This window comes from Macrosteles quadrilineatus, unplaced genomic scaffold, assembly GCF_028750875.1.
Source record: "Macrosteles quadrilineatus isolate MER2022 unplaced genomic scaffold, UCM_ALF_1.0 Scaffold_2__2_contigs__length_208266976, whole genome shotgun sequence".
NCBI classification, from domain to species: domain Eukaryota; kingdom Metazoa; phylum Arthropoda; class Insecta; order Hemiptera; family Cicadellidae; genus Macrosteles; species Macrosteles quadrilineatus.
In genome coordinates, this window is record NW_026542595.1 from 60,284,648 (window position 1) to 60,305,319 (window position 20,672).

Consider the following 20,672-nt stretch of genomic DNA (forward strand, 5'->3'; position numbering starts at 1 on the left):
AAAAAACACAATTTCTATACGTCTTTGGAAAATTTATTTATTTTGATGGTCTGTATTTTGACCATTATTTACGCTACATACTTGCTGTTGGGCTTAAACTGTCACAAATTTATTCTTCTTTAATGTAATAATATAAAAGTTTCGGTAAAATCAACGGTTCGAGAGATTAAGTGAAAAACAATAAGAATTGCCATATTTTAAATATTTCGATAACAAGTGGCGCGCCCCGCGGCGAGCGGCAGTATCTCGAGGTGGATAACTTGGATTTTATGCTATGGTCCCAATACTAACAACATATCCAAAAATCAGAACTACCCGACCTTTTGCACAGCAACCCCATATTTTCTGACAGATTTACTGGACTACAATACCTTCAACTTCAGCTATATCCCAGACACCTTCAACAGTGAATACCCCAGCTGGTGTTGCTAGACAGCGGCCAACAGCTGATGAATTAGCCGGTCCATCACAATCTCCCCAACATATACAACCTGTAATAAGTATTTTAACATTACAAGACATATAAGTGTAATACTGATAGCCTGTAAGAACAAACTCAAAATCAAATCATTCAACTCAACATACTTTTTATTTTTGCTGATATAGTTAAGTAATTACTTCAATGGTTTTAACTCTACTAAACATATTAGCTTCCTAAGCTTGCTTTAGTTACTAATGATAAATTTCTTATATATACAACAAATAAAAGTGTTGAGATACAATTACAGCTATTAGATTTTTTCTGTTATTATTTATCTCTTTTTTAAAGATTTAAAAATAAAACACCACATTTATCAAACTTATTAATCTTTATAGCTATTAATCTAATAAACTGTTACACTTAAATAGAGTTGCATTAGTTAACTAATCACAAAGTTACTTCAACACATATATTTTTAGTTCTAATAAGTTTTAAATTCCAGCAGTGGGCTACACCTGGTTTATAAAACCATATTATTTTCCACTTATTGGGACTTGATATAGTACTTAAACAAATATTTCACCTATACAAATCTATAGAAAGAATATTAGTTAAAAACTACATTATTAAATCTACAAATGTTTATATAAATCTGTAGTATATGTTTTTATAACAGAGGTTTATTCAGTTATTTTTATTCCTTCAACAATAAATTTAAATTAGAAGAGAAAGCTACCCCAGTTTTATATGATACAGATTAACTAGTAAATGAGTGATCCAAATATAATATTACCTTGATGATAAATCAACTATATATTGAAGTAAATAAAAATCAGCTTAATATATATGTTTCTATTTTCAGAATTCTACTTCAACTATACCTGAAACACGTGAATGTCGCAGCTGCCGGCAGAGCGCTCGCCTTGAAACCTTTCGCAGGAGGTTACTTCAAAGGGTAGGTATCCTTTAAAGAGAAATTAAGTATAAATAAATTAATATGTTTACACTAAACTTTCCACACAAAATTTAACTATTGTTTACCTCAAACTTGAGAGATTTATTATATACTACTGTAATAAATTTTACTAACCAGCTGATTTATGGTTTATACTATTTTATATAAATAGATAAAAACATTAATTCTTGTATAATATCTTTCAGGCTGTGAATAACCCGGAATTTACCCTACCTGCAGCTGCAGCTGGTAGGATTGCTACGCTACGAACCGAACTCCTAGCTGTAGCTAGCTTAGCCGGAAATACATTAGAGGGTTATTCAAATGCTTGTGGACTACAGCCAGCAGTTATATCAGCTCTATGGGAGGACCTCCGTAACACGTTAGAAGGTGTATTGAGGCAGACTACCGGCCAAATAGACACTATGATATCAGAACGAGTTCCACGACCATCAAATCCCCCAATTAATTTGGTAACGTGTCAAATTTGCCTAGAGAATGCCCCCACAGTTGCTTTACAACCATGTGGGCATACCCTGTGCCCTAATTGCGCGCACAGGGTATATAGATGTCCCTTTTGCAGAAAATTTATAGCCGATAGGCTAAATATATATTTCTCTGAGTAAAATCTACTGTTTTTATTTAACCTCAAAAACCCTGTATTGTTAATACATTTGTATTATAATACAAATTTCAAAATAGTATTAGTTTTAATAAATAGTTACTTCTAATACTTACCCATAATAGAAGCTGTACCACAGAAGACATAATGAACTACACAACTGTAGAGGACAATCCAATGTCATATAATCAGTTGGTACTAATTAACAAAGCGTTGGTTTGAGGTCACGTAATCAACCGAGATAGTAAGAATCACTGCTACATGATAAAAAGTTTGTTAGCTCTAACAGCTTAGAGTAAAACATTTAAAAGATGTATATAGTACAAGTAATACATGGTTATAATCCATTATAGTAAATCTTATATATTTATACATTCATTACTGCATCAACACTAGCACTCTAGTATAAACCTATTTCACTTGTAGTTACATATATATATAAATTCATATAACCAGCTAGGAATCGAATCTGTGAACCTCTCACTATACAAAAAAAACAACCCAGAATAACTCATTTACTATTTGACAGCCTTTACAAAAACCATTTTTTATACTCAATAGTAAAGTTTAACCCTCTTTCAGCTGTTTTTAACAAACTAGTTTACCTTGTGATTGCCAGATTCTTGAAATGTGTAGATATCTTGCTCGATGTACATTTCGCTACATATGTAGCATCATCAAAAACACAGTTTATCACATTAGACTATTTAACACAAACACTATTTACAAATATTTACATTTTCGGTCGGATGACGATTTACGGTAAAGTCAAAAAACCTAGCGCGCAAACGCATACGCAACCAGAAGCACTACATATATCACTATTTAACTAACAACTAGCTTGAAGAGGTATTTGTAGGGAGGTTCGGTCAGAGAATAGGGGTGAGTTTACAATGTTAGAGCTTTCTCTTCTTGGACTGCGACGTTGCCAAGTCTCTGCGCTGTTGCCACATTGATCTTCTAGGTGGTTTATAAGTTTGAAAATTATTGAATTGTTGTAATCTTCTTTTTTGTTTAACAACATCTTTTTTGTTTTTAACATCTGTTTATTTCACATTTATTATACACTATATAATATAACATTCAACAATTACCAATTATGATCAACGGTAAAGCTCCGCTTAAGCGTTATACACTATATAAAGTGTTTTTTTTTCCAGACCTACTAGGATTGAACCCATAAACCTCTAAACCAAGTAATCAGCTGAAATAAACAGCTGTGGTTAGATTACATCCGGCATTGAACCTCTAATAACATGTTTTGTGATTGGTTAGATTCGAACCCGTGAACCTCCAACCAATATTTACACACCCTGTATATGTAAGTTACAGAGATACAAATTATAAAATCAACATAACATGCTCAACGGTAAAGTTTAAGCACTATACACTATATAAAATAACCTCCAACATTTACCATTATGATCAACAGTAAGGTTTAAGCATTATACACTATATAATGTGTTTTTTTCCAGACCTTCTAGGATAGGATTGAACCCATAGACCTCAGTTACCATTAGTGGTTGGTTAGATTCAAACCTGTGAACCTCTAGCATAGGGTTAGGATTAAATAACCAGAAATGATAGGTTAGGATTGAACCCGTAAACCTCTAAACTAAGTCACATGATCAGCTGAAATAAACAGCTGTGCGTTAGGATTCTCCCACTATAATAGCATTAGTGGTTGGTTAGATTCGAACCCGTGAACCTCCAACATATTTGGCATATGTTAGGATTGAACCAGTAAACCTCAGTTACCATTAGTTAGATTCGAACCCGTGAACCTCTAACATAGGTTAGATTCGAACCCGTGAACCATATTAAAATCAAACCTCCAACACACCCTGTATATATATAAGATACAAGGTAAGATGTCATTTACCGATATAAAACTCCATACCCATAACATTGCTGTAGCTCAACCAGCTAACGCACACAACTACCAACAAAAAGACCGGGGTTCGAAACCCGGTCAGGCCAACACTTTTTATCCACAAAACACCTACTGCACGTGGTCAACTGAGAGTACACCTAGATCTTCTCAAGGTCAAATTTTGGCCCAAGCGCTGCCCTGACTACTTTTGCAAAAGCCGTTAGCATGGCAACCCATAAAGCCCATGTTAATTTTTTTTTTATTTCAAATTCATTTTTCGTGTTTATTTTTTAGTCTTTTTGAATCTTTAAAGGCATTCTGCACATCTACAGGAAAATATCTTTCTAACAGTATGAGTAGATTTTCTCTGCGATGCACACGAGCTAAGAAAAAAGGTTTTAAAGAAACATGCTTGCCTATGTATTTATATATAGAACTTAGATGGTTACAACAATGTTGCTTATAAGAAATGTACTATTAAATATTTGTTGGTATTAAAAATTAAGAATTATAAATAGGTACGGAACATATACTGTGTAAGTTAAACAAATATTACAAGGGTAAAGAGTTGATGTTTTGTAAAACTATGCTGTTTCCGATTTTAAATTTCTCAATGACTGCCATTTTGAATTGCTTGAACGTATACATGTGGTAGTCAACAAAAAGTAAGATCCTGTTAGTATTCATACATTGATCGACTTTAAAGTTGATTCCAATAATAGTTTAAAAGTTAAGTGGGATTAAATAAAAATAACAAACAAACCGACATGCAGAAAATTAGCCATTTTAGACCCATGTTTTTTATTAACATAAAATACAAGTGGACAACATTTTTCCAGGGAGTTTTTATACACCCTGTATAATATCCACACATAACAATTAACAGTTACACACAATCTGGAAACCTCTATCTACTGAAGTTAGCAGTTGTCTCGCACGTGACTTAGAAAATATAAAAAACGTCACTAATGAAGTTTGCATTCAACGTTAAATGATTGCATTCTGTTACGGTTATGTAAACCAACCGTATTTACTATTAACTGTATTTACTGTAACTGCTAATGCAAAATAATTAATTAATGTGGCCACTGTTAAATGTTTATTTTAAAATATCTTACGGGTACTTTCCTCTTAAAGGGAACATTCATTATTATCGATCTGATTTCTTTCGAAATATCGATAATTTTGTTTTCCTTTACGATCCATACCTTCTGTTTTAATATCTTCAAACACATTTAAATTACAAATTGTCATCTGATCTTGTTTAGGCAAAACATAAATAAGTAAAACTGTTTTAAACTAACCTAATATAACTAACCAAACTTGCTGGGTTTGCTGTATCATTTAAAATGTCGTTTGATAACAGAAAAGGCATGTGAGTAATATGAAACGGAATTTGGAAATTTTACAGCAAGTTTGGTTGGTTAGGTAAGGTTAGTTTAGAACATTTTCATTTCAATATAATACTAGTGTACCTGTTGCTCGAATTCGAGCAATTGCAAAGCATTACAGGCGTTATTTTAAAATAATTTCCGATGACTTTATAAGAGTCAACTCAAAGATTATAGAAATACTAAAGATGTACACAACAGTTAGATATAATTAAAATTATTTGTAAATATCTTATCTTTTTTCAAAAGCTGACTTTGTTTTTTAGTGTTTTCTAGAAATAATCAAAACCCATTGCAAATACTTCATTTTGACAAATTTAGTAAATCACAATTTAAATATTAACAGCTGTTTCATTCAAAAGTAGTGTAAATGTATGCATATGGTCGTGATGTAAACAAATCTAAAGAGGGGACTTTAAAGGCCTCTGGGGCAGAGCCCCAAGGGAATTTACCTTGTTTCTCTTTTGATGGCTCATCTACAGACTAAGACCTTTCTTTAGAGACCCCTACCAAGTTTCTACGCCCAGCCGTTCTCTGAAATTAGCAGTGACAAAACCCCGTTTTTCCTCCATAAGAATAACATGGGATGGGAATTTAAAGGCCACTGGGGCAGAGCCCCAAGGGAATTTACCACATTTCTCTTTTGATGGCTCATCTACAGACCAAGACCTTTCTTTAGAGACCCCTACCGAGTTTCTACGCCCAGCCGTTCTCTCAAATTAGCTGTCACAAAGAAAAACAGTTTCAAATTAATATATAGATTTTTAAATTGTTTGTTGATACTGAACAATATTTACTTATCGTAGTTGTCAGCTGACATCTCGTTCATTATCGGATCAAAAATAGAATATCGATGTATCGGAAAGAAATCATCGATAATAATGAATGTTCCCTTTAACAGGAAAGTACCATTTTACGCAATGCGGCCAAGGCCAAAATTAGTACAGCAGCTACTATGGTTGTACCAACTATTATATTAGTTTTCTGAATCTAACCATTTGAATCCCCAGTTAAATGTATGTAAATATTAAAACATATACATATTTTAAATAGCGTATCCTGGAAGATGTTATTACGGAATATGTACGTTTTCATTTTACGGAAAAGGCGGATACACTTAACAATCACACGTCCTTTCCACAAGAAACAGTGTGTCAAGAGTGCTTCCTGGCTCAAAAATTCAATACATTTCCTTTCTCAGTCAGAGGTGCATAACTGCATTCCTTTGAACACAGTCAGCATCCTGCCTGGTTTGTCCACCCCTAGCGGAAGCCACCCTCACGGTCACGTGTAATCTCTCTCTCTTCCATCCCCCTCTCGCGCCAACCCCCAACCGTTGGCAAAACTCCGCAGTATGAGGAATTCGCGGATGGGGACCCTTTCTACCTGATACCCGTTGGCAAAACTCCTACACTCATCAAAGATCGATTTGGTAAAGTTGTGGCGGATGATAATTTACCTTTTAAATCACAATCCACCTCGTCAAAGCTTTTTGGAGAGCAGTTTAAATTTAGGACCAAATACAGTAGTAGATTGGTTTAGTTTTTACAGAAAAGTATTGATCCGTCACAATAAAAAAAAAACAGATCAAAGATCGGCGGTCCGGGTTGTGTAGTCGAGATCGACGAGGCCAAGTTTGGCAAGCGTAAATATAACCGAGGCAGGATAGTGAAAGGACAGTGGGTGCTCGGTGGAGTAACGCGAGGTACGAACGAGGGATTCTTTATTCCGGTACCAGACCGTAAGACTAGTGTTGGCCAACGTCCGACCAGGTTCTTATAATAACAGACTGTTGGCGCGCGTATTATACGCGCGCCAACAGTCTAGCCGATTTACGTACTTAACCGTCAACCATAGCAAAAACTTTGTTGACCCGGCTACTGGTGCGCATTCTAACAATATTGAGCGTTCTTGGCGTGACATCCGTGGAATAGTACCAAAATACGGACGATCGTCCAAGCATTTTCGCGGATACTTGGCAGAGTATATTTTCAAGAAAAGGTATTCTCCAGCCTACCGCACCCACAGATTTTTTGCCGCTGCCATTTAATGTAAGTGAATATATATTCTTTATACCCTTGATTATATTAGGTTAGGTTGGGTTAGGTTAGGTTAGGTTAGGTTAAGTTAGGTTAGGTTAGGTTAGGTTAGGTTAAGTTTGGTTAGGTTAGGTTAGGTTGGGTTAGGTTAAGTTAGGTTAGGTTAGACAACCTAATCTAACTAGCTTAACCTAACCTAACCTAACCCAACCTAACCTTTTTTTGGTCATTTTGACAATAATGGATCAGTTAATGAAAACTATATGATGCTGTGGAATAAAACGATACAGCTGTTCCAAAAGGGCTGTGTAATATCCACGATGTCTCTGCGAGCACTTCTCACAGATTTCCAAGAAAAGTATGAAACTAAATACTTGCTGACTCACAGACTTAACCAGGATTGTCTGGAAACCCTTTTTTCACAAAAATAAGAACACGAGGTGGTTTAAATGACCATCTTTCCCCCCTTAAGGCAAATCATAGGCTTCGAATGATTATCTTGGGGAAAACCCAGGAGGTACTTCAAGCTCGCACAAACACAAACATTGAAGATGACAGCACTGAAACAATCGTCAGCAAAGTCTTAAGAGTAACTGGAATCGAAATGAATACAAACAATCAAGATAATCCCATTAAAAAAACCTTGAAAATTAGGAGCAAGGTGCTGAAATAAGTTTTTCTTATGATGATGATGAACTTGCTGAAGTATTCACCGACGATGCATTGACATATTTATCTGGATGGGTGGCAAGAACATATAAAGATAAACATCCTAACATGAAAGATAAACTCAACCAGAAAAATTTGAAAACCAGCAATAAATAGCATTTTATGGCTGTCGCATTTTTCATATGGAGGACTAACAAATCCATCATCAACTTGGCTGTCGCAAGCCCAAAACTGAACGACGAGTTTAAAACGTTTCATGGACCTCACATATACAAAGGAAAAGGTAAATATAGTTTAATATTTTATAATGCGTGTTATCAAACTAGTAAAATGAGCTTCACCGCTTAATAAATTGGCAACATTGAACTTAAACAAATCGTCGACGATTTTCCTCGTTTAAATAAACGCTTAACGACAATTTTATGCAATGGTGACATATTTTAACATTGGTAGGACCCATTTTTATACTTTATTTTCTTGATAATATAAGCAAAAAGTCAATACATTGTCATTGTTACAGGAGTTATAGATAAAGTTGCAAGGTCTGCAATAAATAAATACCCGGAAATACCAATAGAATAAATAATAAAAAATAATAGCACGCAGTTGATAAGTATTTTAATACAAGCATACTAATCCAGCCAGGGGAGTATATTTTACAATTTCCCTGGAAATTTAGTAACTTATTAGGTCTAGGCCTAATGCACATTGTTTGGTTATGTTTTAACAATAAATTTGATAAACTAAAGGTTTGGTAGACTACTTATGATCGTCTATTAAGCCCCCATACACAGTATTTCAATATTAAATACCTACTGATTCAGTGTGACGAAAGCCGATTTAACCCAATGGATTTTTTCAGGGATAATGATCATAATTTCACAAAGAGATACAACAAAACACAGATGACAAAGAAACTTGACTGTCCTGCTTCTATAACTGTCAGCAGAATTGTGCGATTTACAGAATTCAAGGTATGCAAATGTTTTTTTTTATATTTACAATATAGTTTTAAGCTGTAGGTCTACTTTTGCAAGATGTGATGAGTAAAGAACACCTTTCAAAACACAGATACAGAGCTTTATTAGGCTACACTCAGATAAGTCTACCTAAATTACAAGTTTACAAGAAATAAATTGGTAGAAAAAACCATTTTCAATAGGCTAAATTCGCAGAAGAAAAAACTGGAAGCATCTGGACGATTAAGTAAACTTGTGTCAAGTAGTGCCATAGAGTGACGCAGGGCTTAAGAGGCGCTCGGGAATCTATTGTTTCCTTATTATATGACCTCCAAGGGTCAAGCAGTTAGCCAAAACTCTTCTGTCACATAAAAGCGAACTCTGTCTTTAACCAGAAAGTTATGGAAAAATTTATCATAGTAAATTTGTCAAATTCAATAAATCAATTATAGATTTAATTATTGACGATTAAACCTAATAATTAATTATATATAGCTCATTATTTCTTATGCTATTTTCATGGTATTTTTCAGTTATCGGAACATCCTTCAAACCACAGGAAAGATCTCATATCTACAAAGATACGGGAACTAATTGCTTAAGACAATAACACTGGTGAAGAAGGATTTTATTTCAATCAACCATCAGAAGAAGACCAAAAAATCATTTGTCAGGTACTGCATCATCTGTTGTGGAACCTATTGATGCAAAAGTTAGAGAGACAATGTCTAATCTAGTTCAGAGAGGGGAAAGAAACCCGCTAGTTGTATTGAAGTTAGTTCAGAGCTATGTAGAAAACGAGCTTAAGGAATTTGATAAAACTAGGAGACGATTTTACCCTGACAAGATCTCCGTGAGGGAAATCATTACCAGAACGAAAATGAATTTGAAAGATCGACCAGGAAAACGCGAAAAAAGTAAATGACAAAACAAAACACAATGTTCACTTCAGGCCCTACACTAAAGATGACCCTTCATTTCATGGTGAATCGCAACAGAATGAATGGTCAAAAAGAAAAAACCTCCGCTTTGTTTATCAAAGCCAAAAGATGAGCGATCTCTACAGGAAGTATGGACAGCATTGTGTACGTTTATATTATTATTTTATTACTACAACTAGATTGTAATGTCTTTCATTTATTGATCATTGCATTTCCTATTACCTATTTCATAGATGAAACATAAGTTTTTGTTAGTTGGTCTATGGTTGAAGGTTGTACATAGTGCTTATGATGAATCGACATTCTTGATTCTTAAGACAAGTAAATAAAATAATGGACTAACCAAGAAGTAGAATTCCCATCCATGTAAATTTTGAAGCTTGTTTTTCGTGTCTAGTTTAAGTCCGATGACACTGATCGCTATTGTCGACGAAATTTTGTTTCTTTTTTTAGATTTAATTTCAGCATTTGTGCTATATAAAGCTAATTTTACAAGAACTAGTTTTGGGATGGAAGAAGAAGGAGCAAAAACATATATAGAGTAAATCTTTGGTGAAAGACTTGAAACCATCGATAAATAATTGCGAATAACAGTGGATCATTAAGTCATGTAGCCTAAATAGATTATAACTGATCAAAAGAAGCGCACAAGAAATAGATTACCCAATCAGGCTGTAAAAGTGGTCATGTAAAAGTAAATCACTATCTTACTTCGCTGGAGTAATTTTTAAAATAAAGAAAGTTTTACTTTAAATTTAGCCTATGTTTAATTTTTTTAGGCTTCCTTCCTTTAGTTCTCCAAAATTGTGTCTTACTTAAATTATTATTCAAATCTGAGATGTTTTTTTGCAATGAAACATTGTTGGAGCTTCGCGTCAAAATCATCAAATTTAACACAAAAGACAAAACGACAGGGGGCATTTAAACACAAAACAACAGAACATAGCACGGCAGCAGTTTTAATTAGACAAGTCTAGTGAAGACGGTGGTTCAGTGATACATGTTTTTATTATTTGTTCAGGCCCCGGCCCACACTACAGGTCCGACCCAAAAAATGCAATAACAGGTGTAGTACCAAAATAACGAAATATACCTAATTTTATTAGATATAATCTTATCATGCATATTTCTTAGGACGCTAGTTCTACGCTGGAACTCTTTTACAGATTACTTCACAGGCTAGTTCTAGTGGGTTGCAGCATTATCACATAGATAAAATCTATTAGTGATTTGCGGGCTTTGAACCCAGAACCTCGAGCATTGAAGCAACTCCCCCCCGTGATCCCCCACTAGACCAGGTATGCTAGTTTATTTTAGACACATTACTCTTGGATACAGTTAACTAACTGAAAACAAATAACCAGCTTTGCCGTGGACACAAAATTTCCTTTTTTTCCTGGAAAGCACTTATAACTTAATTTGACTTGTGGGGTTAGAAGATTTAGTTTTTAATAGTTTATTGCACGATTACTAGAAAAATACCGGTATGGATCTGATACATATTTCCAAAGACTGTCCCTATTTAATCCAGCTGATCAGTTAATTATTTGTTGTTGTTTTTATATATGTTTATGTGAAGTAATTCAGTAATAAATATACACTACACAGTCAACATTATGTGCACAATTTAATTGTATTAAATTAGTCAAAGTACATAGAAATTGAGGAAGAACAACATTTCTTTAAAAGATTAACACGTAGCAGAACAGCCGTAGTCGAAGCTTCTTCCGATGCAGCTAATGTAGTTATGGATAGAGTCGACCTCTCCATTGGCGGTGAAGTTGAAATCGCTACTACAAGTGCTACCTCTGTTGTAAAGTAGACAACTACAATGGTTAAGAACAATAGCATAGAAATCAAAGGTCCACAGTACAAAGTTCAAACCCTGGAGACAAGACGATGAGGACGACAACGCAGTCTACGTTATACTTCAGGTACGTGCACATCTTAACTCTACCGTATAATTTCCGTAGGCCAACGTATAACAATTTATTAAGCTCAGTTAATGTACAACAAATCTGGCGACGAGGTTTTAAATTGTTCAGTTCGTGTGTAAATGTTAAAATGTAAAGAAGTTTTTCCTGTTAATATTTTTAGTGCGATTTTTCAATATATTTAAATTGTCTCAAGTTTGGTTCCGCCATTTTGGAAGTTTCATTTCATTAGAAGTTCGTCCAAGTCGAAGTAGTGGAAGAAGGAACAGGGTTCAAGAACTGTTACAAATAAAGTGCCGGAGAGGAGTAGTTGCGCTTCAAGTGGTTACGAGTAAATAACGGCTTTTCAAGTAGCAGTTATTTCAATAACACACGCTCTAGTTTGGAGAGAAGAACTGTTATCTAGGAGCAGTTGCAGGAGCGGTAACGTACAACTGAGTAGCTAGTATTGTTTCAGTAATAAGTATCCCAGTTGGTTCCAGTTGCAGACGATTGTTCGCTTCACTAGTGAACTAAAAGGGATAGTGGAGTTGAAATGGAACAAGGGTTTTGAAGGAGAAGCGGGGAAAATTCCTATGAGTCATAGTTTGCACTTTTCAAGTCTGAGTTTGTCGATTTTCATGTTTGAAAAGGAAGTGGAAAAGCACATGTGGAGAGTTGTGAAAAGTTATTCTAATGTTGAAATATGCTAGTAAAAAAGTGTTTTACAGTAAAGATTTTCAACTGTACAGTTTTAAATGCTAAATTGTGAATATTATCGCAGGCTATGGCTACCGCTGGCAAACCGATTATCGGTAAGTTGTCTGAATTTGACCCAGACGTTGAGTCGTTTGAAAATTTTTCTGAACGATTAGAAAATTTCTTCACTGTAAATGCTGTAAAGGATGCTGATAAAAAGGGCTATTTTATATCACTTATGGGGCCTAAAATGTATGCTACATTAAAAAACCTTTTGGTCCCAGATGCACCTAAAGATAAAGATTATTCTGATCTGCTTAAAGTTTTGAAGTCTCACTATGCTCCTAAGAAAAGCATTACTTATGAAAGGTTTTTGTTTAATAAAAGAAACCAAAGGGAAAATGAGGGCATTTCTGAGTATGCTGTCCAACTAAAGAAGCTAGCTGCAACTTGTAAATTCGAGACATTTTTGGAGCAAGCTCTCCGAGATAGGTTTTTATGTGGGCTGAGGTCTACGCACATTCAGAGCAAACTTTTAGCAGAGGGTGAATCGCTTACTTTTGATAAGGCGATTGAAGCGGCCTTGTTGGTCGAGAATGCGGAGCAGAATACTAGGTTCTTTCACATTGATGGTACGAAGCAGTCTGGTGAGATTAGTTTTGTGAAGAGTAATTTTAAACCTAAGAAATTTGTACAGAATTCTAAACCTAGTTTTAAGAAAGGTTTTTCTGACAAAAATGTTAGTTCAAGGGTATGCTACAGGTGCGGAAAAGAACATGATCTAAGGAATTGTCCGTATAGAGGTTATACATGTAATTTATGTAAACGTAAAGGACATCTTGCTGTTGTTTGTTTCCAGAACAAAAATAGGCTAAATGTAGGCCATGGTAAAAATAGGCCTAGCTCCAGGGTGAATTTCTGCGATGAAGAGGGCGACCAGGAGAGTTGCTCACATGTTCAACAGGCAAACATCAATCAAGAAGATGAATATCAATTAGAATTGTATACAATTGCATACTCAAATGATAAAAGTAGGCCTAATAAATTTGTTGCTGAAATGTGTGTAAATAATGTACCTTTACAGATGGTGATCGACACAGGCGCTGTTGTTAGCGTGTTACCGGACTCTGTTTATTTTGAGAAATTTAAGGATTCTGTCCCACTGCTCTCAAAAAGCAAAATATGTTTGAAGACATACACAGGTGAGAAAATTAATGTCCTTGGCGAGTTTCAGGCAGATGTAAATATTTCCAATGGGAAAAAAATGGTCCTTCCGATGGTAGTGATTGAAAGTACTTCGACCGACCAACCAATTTTAATGGGAAGAAATTGGCTAGAAGCAATGAAGCTGGATTGGAGTAAAGTAATGAAGGAATGCAAAGATGACTCTGTCGTCAACGAACTGAACGGTAAGACTGTTCTGAATTTTGTTAAGCCTAGCGTAGAGGAATTAAAGAAGCAATACGCAGGTGTTTTTGACGCTGCTTTTGGAGAAATTAAAAATGTAGAGGTGGAGTTGGTGCTCAAAGAAAATACTACTCCTGTGTTTTGCAAACCACATAATGTACCTTTCTCGTTACGTCCTGCAGTAGACAAGGAATTAGATAATTTGGTACGAAATGATGTAATATATCCGGTGACAAAAACGGATTGGGCTACTCCCATTGTAGTTGTTCCGAAAGCAGACAAATCTGTCAGAATTTGTGGAAATTTTAAGATAACGCTAAATCAGTGTATCAGAACAGATCATTACCCCTTACCGAACCCAGATGAAATATTTGCTCAAATCGGTGACGCTAAATATTTTTGTAAGCTTGATTTGGCTTCTGCCTACAACCAGGTTAAAATAAAAGAATCCTCACAAGCCCTTTTGACTATAAATACTCTCAGAGGGTTGTTTCGCTACAAGCGGCTGCCATACGGGATTTCTAGTGCGGGATCTATATTCCAGTCTGTAATGGACAAAATCATGTCAGGGATTCAAAATGCCTATTGCTATCTTGATGATATTCTATTAATAAGTCACTCACCAGAAGAAATGGTAGTTTTAGTTCATAAGGTTCTAACTAGGTTGAGTGAATATGGTGTGAAAATAAACGAGACCAAAAGTAAGTTCTTCCAAAAGAGTATTGTATTCCTGGGGCATCTTCTGGATGGTACAGGGATCCATCCGAGTCCAGAATTGAGTAGAGCGATTGTAGAGGCTCCAAGGCCTAATGATGTCACGCAGTTGCGTTCGTACTTAGGATTATTGAATTATTACGGCAAATTTTTGCCAAACCTGTCTACCTTGCTGTACCCCCTTCACCAGTTGTTAAATAACGGAGTTCAATGGAAGTGGAATGACAAATGTGAGGAAGCGTTTGAGAAAAGCCGAAGGTTGCTTCTACAAAACAATGTATTGATGCCATTTGATCCAAAGTTGGATATTTTAGTAACTTGTGATAGCTCACAATATGGTGTAGGTGCGGTGATGGCTCATGTTTTGCCAGATGGCTCGGAAAGGCCCATAGCCTTTGCGTCTCGGACGTTGTCCCAAAGTGAACGCAAATATGCTCAAATCGAGCGAGAAGCTTTAGCAATAGTTTTTGCTGTGAAACGGTTCCATGTTTTCTTGTATGGTCGTAAGTTCAGGCTCGTGACTGACCACAAAGCTCTAATTTTTATATTAGGACCTAACAAATCCATACCAACTCTATCAGCTGCGAGAGTACAGCGTTGGGCACTTATCTTGGCAGCGTACCAATACGAACTTATCTATCGGAAAGGCTCGGAGATATCAAATGCAGATGCCTTGTCCCGACTGCCATGCAATTACGACCAGAAGGAACCTGAAGAAATCAATTTCTTTTCTACATCTTACAGTTTGCCTATAACACATAAGGAGATAGGCCTAGCATCAAAATTTGACCCAATCTTGTCAAAAGCGATGGATTACACCTTACATGGGTGGCCTAATCATGTTAGTGAGGAGTTGCAACCGTTTACTGACAAAACACATCAATTATCAGTAGAATTAAATTGCTTATTGTGGGGAACTCGAGTGGTCATACCCCCGACTCACAGAAAGGAAATTCTTAATCTACTACATTCAGAGCATCCCGGTGAATCACGGATGAAATCGTTAGCTTGTAGCTACGTTTGGTCGCAGGGTATGGATAAGGATATTCAAAGATATGTTGCAGAATGCAATATTTGTCAATCAACCAGGAAATCAGTACCAGTTGTACCTCTTCAACCGTGGACATGGCCTAGTCAAAATTGGCAACGACTACATCTTGATTTTGCAAACTTTGAAGGCAAGGATTTTCTTATTTTAGTAGATAGTCGTACTAAATGGGTTGAACTGTTTTATATGTCGTCCAACACTACATCCTTGAAGACTATAGAACGTTTGAGAACATGTTTTGCAGCCTATGGGTTACCTCAAACAATTGTAACTGATGGAGGCCCGCAGTTCACTTCAAGTGAGTTTAAGGAATTCTTGACAACAAATGGAATTCACCATGTTCTCACCCCTCCATACCACCCTGCTTCGAATGGGTTAGCTGAAGGGATGGTACAAACCGTCAAGGAAACCTTTTTAAAACAACTTCTACACGATCAGAAAAATCAACCTAATCGATCCATCCAACACAAAATAGACAATTTTCTCTTTACCTACAGAAACACTCCTCATTCTATTACTGGATGCACACCTTCAGAAATGTTTTTAAAAATGAAACCAAGAACACCATTGAGTCTTCTGAAGCCTAACTTGTCAGCAGATATGAATCGGAAACAAGAAGTAATCAAGAACAGTGCTGATAACCGTAGAGGCTCAACACGAATGTTTGAAGTAGGTGAAAACGTCTTTGTTCGCTCGGTGAGGAAGGAAAAAGTGAACTGGTTACCCGCAAAAGTAATCAAATGTATAAGCCCTGTAACCTATTTGATTAAGGAAGGAAACCGCACAAGATTTGTTCACGCTGATCACCCAAGGAAGAATCTAACAAAAGAAGAGGAACATGAAGAGTGGCTTTTGCCTGAAATAAAAGAACCAGAAATCAGACAAACAACAGAACCTACAGAGCCTAGATCTCCTCAAAAACATTCACCTAAACATCGACAATCAATCAAATCACCACTTAGACCTTCAACAACTATATCGCCACCTAAACCTCAAGCAAATTTAGGTAGTCCAAGAAAATCACTAAATCAAAATTTCAATGATGGAAAACCTCAACAAGGGGAAGACACAGAAGCTATCAGGCGGTCCCAAAGGACTCGAAGAGCGCCTGATAAAATGAATCTATAAGAAGAAAAAAAGAGTTCCCTTCCAGGAAGATGTGTTTTGTGTTTTTGTTTTATATTGGAAGGGAAATGTTTTTATAAGGTGAAGTAACCTAACAAGTTTTAATTTTTTTGAGAAGAATAAGTTTTCTTTTATAAGTCGGAGGGAGATGTTGTAAAGTAGACAACTACAATGGTTAAGAACAATAGCATAGAAATCAAAGGTCCACAGTACAAAGTTCAAACCCTGGAGACAAGACGATGAGGACGACAACGCAGTCTACGTTATACTTCAGGTACGTGCACATCTTAACTCTACCGTATAATTTCCGTAGGCCAACGTATAACAATTTATTAAGCTCAGTTAATGTACAACACCTCAACGCTGATGCCCCAAGAGAATTCCGGCCTACCCGAAGACTTGCGTAGAAATTTCGAACAAACCCTAGAAAACGCAATGTCAGTAATCAGAGCAAACAGTGCCGTGGAAGACGATGCTCATTCCGATTCCCATACGGACAGGGATAGTCAGCCAGGTGACAATCCCCCCCCCCCTCCACACCAGCAACCTCAGATACATCTAGCTGAGCATGAGGATGACCCTGTGAATGATCCAATGTATCCACCCATCTTCCGCACGGATCGCACCGTTTACGAGATGCGTAACGAACTGAAACTGAGTAACGGTCTTAGTTACAGCATTAAGCTGTTCAATCCTGATGAGTGCGAGATTTCCTTCAGTACTGACTCTGTACAGGAAAAGATGTGGGATGGTTTCCTCGCTGGTCAGCAACCCTATGGTGGTGAGGGCACACCAGAAAGACCCCAGCGGAGGTGGGAAAATACTGTTTACCACTTCCCTCAAGAATACATTAGAAATCGTGACCCCGATGACCTCGAAGCCAACGACTGGCTTGAACCTCTGCCTGGCAGATCGTAAATCCCTTCGAGGTAGGGAAACAAAACCGTTACTCCATCAATGACGTGCGCCGCATAATGGCTGCCCCTGATCCTCCCAATCAAAATGACTACCAACCAGGAGCCGTTGTTTATTACCCTCCAAGTCACGAGGAGTCTAGATTCCGCCAATTGGCGAAGGCTGAACAACGTGCAATAATCTAGAGTGACGAACTACCCACACAGCTCAGGAAACCTTACATACTGGATAAGATATCTAAAAAAGGCATTCTAATTCTAACCAATCGTATTGAAGACATACATCCAGAGCATACCATTGTGTTCCACCCTAGAAAGAGGAACTTTTTCCGAGCTTACTATTCCCTCTGTGGTCGAAGGTATCAGAACGTCAAGAAACTTGCTCGTCAGTATGACTGTATCATCCGAACATGCACTAGGGTCTATAATGCACCAAATTCACATGATTATATCGATAGCTTAAACGCTCTTCTAATGATCCCTAACGTGCCACGTCAACAAGATCTTCCTCCCGCGTAATTCCAGTATTATTGCTGATGCCGCTTTTGCGAAGGTGCTTCCGCACATTCCAGTAGAACTTACAGCTGATTCACTGATGTCACAAAAAGTCCCAAAGTCCTTGGTACTATTAACAACAAATAATTAACTGATCAGCTGGATTAAATAGGGACAGTCTTTGGAAATATGTATCAACTCTCCCCGCCTAAATTTCACATTTTAGAAGCTGATCGATATGCCTCCTCCACACAGTTCCGTCTTCCATTTTGACTTGGTATAAGAGGGTACCTTCTCTTCCAATGATAGTTCCAAAGCTCCATTTCCGTTTAGGACTTGAGTAGTCTCTAGCCTGTACACTGTGGGAGAGTTGATACATATTTCCAAAGACTGTCCCTATTTAATCCAGCTGATCAGTTAATTATTTGTTGTTGTTTTTATTTATGTTTATGTGAAGTCATTCAGTAATAAATATACACTGCACAGTCAACATTATGTGCACAATTTAATTGTATTAAATTAGGCAAAGTACATAATAGGATCATAAAAACAAATGACGGTTTTGGCTCGAAAATAAACATAATTTAACATTGCTTAAATAGAACTGCCAAAACATATTTTCAATGCTATTAGTATAGGATTCGGGCCAACAACGTCATTTGTTTATGTTTATGATACATACCGGGATTTTTCTAGTATTCGTGGTTTATTGGCAACAAATATAAATTGTTATATAATTAAATATACGGTAATTATATAATTAAATATATAGTAAATATACGGAAATGGAATTCGTACAATTTTGTTCAGAATTTAAAGGACTCTAACATACTTCTTCTATCTTTATCAAAATCGTTCGGGCCATTTTTGGGAAAATCCGATTTTTCCGGGATTTTTCTAGTATTCGTGGTTTATTGGCAACAAATATAAATTGTTTTATAATTAAATATACGGTAATTATATAATTAAATATATAGTAAATATACGGAAATGGAATTTGTACAATTTTGTTCAGAATTTAAAGGACTCTAACATACTTCTTCTATCTTTATCAAAATCGTTCGGGCCATTTTTGGGAAAATCCGATTTTTCCGTTATTTTTACAGAAATGGAATTTGTACCATTTTGTTCAGAATTTAAAGGTGAAAGGTGAAAGGTTTTTTTTATTTTACTCTGTAGCCCTGCATTTTTGTTCGTTACAGTACTGGTCTTTTTCTTAGTTTCATTTCATTTCGTTCACTGTAATGTACTGTATTACGTAATATTTTTTTTAGTTTTGATGTTGTATTAAAGTGTTTTTCTTAGTTTCATTTCATTTCTTTCACTGTACTGTACTGTATTACGTAATATGTTTTGAGTTTTGATGTTGTATTAAAGTGTTATTAAAACCAAAATACCGTTGTTTTATTTAATAAACAAACGTTTCCGCATTTAAGGCTTACTAAAATTGAGTACCGTAGTTGTTGTACAGTATCAGTCTGTTTTCTCATCTAAAAAATGTGTCTCTCATATCCGGATTTATTGTTATCCGGATCGGCCGGCGCCACATTAGTCCGGATATGAGAGGGTTTACTGTTTACTGCTGTTTTGTCCAAGTAACAGTTCACACTTGTTTTGTGGTGCGTTTTTGGTGATTTTATGTTTATGGTTCCGTCAGTATGGATAGAAAACTAAAGTTACAAGAAATAGACGAGTTGTTATTGGAAGATCTACCTGAAAACTTTAAAAATTCGGATTTGAGTGGTGATGATAAAAGTGGTGACGAAGTGGGGTTAGGAGAAAAGTATTGTTTAGATTCAAAAGAACCAGATATTTCGCTCAGAAATGTTGTCCCTAATGTAAATAGTAAAGTAGATTTAGGATTTATTGATGTCTCTACTACTCCTTTTAAGTCCTAGTATTAGTAATGAGAAATCGTTTGTCGAGCCAAGTACAATCAGCCCATGCATACTATTAGAGCCTAATGAGCTTGTAGAAACTGTAGCAATAATCAGTGATGAAACCGAAACTATTAACAACTTTGATGAAATATTCAACACAGAAATTGTTAAGGCAGGCCTAAGTCTAGAAAATGAGATTGTTCATGATAAAGGCCCTGTTGAACCTATTTTAGCTGAAACTCCAAAATGTTGTTAAAATTTAACTGTTGAGACCAGTGTAACTAGTGAAGATAGGTCTATTGCCACTGATAAAACTAAAAACAAATCTACAAAAAAAGTTAGATGTGTAAAGAAAGTTGATGTGAGTAATAAAGTCAAACTTAAAGTAATGAAGGCAGGAACAAAAGGCCAAAAAGAGGACTGTTCTTAAAAGGAAAAAGATGTTCCTGATTACAAATGGAAGAAGAGAGATTATTCAACGACAATTTGTAACGGGTCAAATGTGTAGGGGGTAAAATAACGGCTAAACCACGAAACTTAAACAGCTGAATGTAAGCTGTTGTTGTGCCCTAGTCGCGACTCTAAACTGACATCGTAACTAACCTCA

The 20,672-nt window shown here is 36.1% G+C and overlaps 1 protein-coding gene and 1 long non-coding RNA gene across 2 annotated transcripts; one reads left to right on the forward strand and one right to left on the reverse strand.

Moving 5' to 3' along the window:
- Positions 1 to 413: 413 nt before the first annotated feature.
- LOC128985531 (uncharacterized) lies at positions 414 to 2,360 on the reverse strand. The gene is made up of 3 exons (XR_008490039.1): positions 2,115 to 2,360; positions 1,303 to 1,385; positions 414 to 491 (listed from the first exon to the last, which is right to left on the reverse strand). It is a non-coding gene; the product is annotated as an uncharacterized LOC128985531 (long non-coding RNA).
- An 11,398-nt stretch (positions 2,361 to 13,758) lies between these two features.
- Positions 13,759 to 16,779, forward strand: LOC128984271 (uncharacterized protein K02A2.6-like). Its single transcript, XM_054403575.1, has one exon. It carries the CDS (start codon positions 13,759 to 13,761, stop codon positions 16,777 to 16,779), a length of 3,021 nt encoding a protein of 1,006 aa, XP_054259550.1.
- Positions 16,780 to 20,672: the final 3,893 nt, after the last annotated feature.

Coding starts and splice junctions, on each gene's coding strand:
- LOC128984271 (XM_054403575.1), top strand. CDS start 13,759: ATGGTAGTGATTGAAAGTACTTCGACCGACCAACCAATTTTAATGGGA.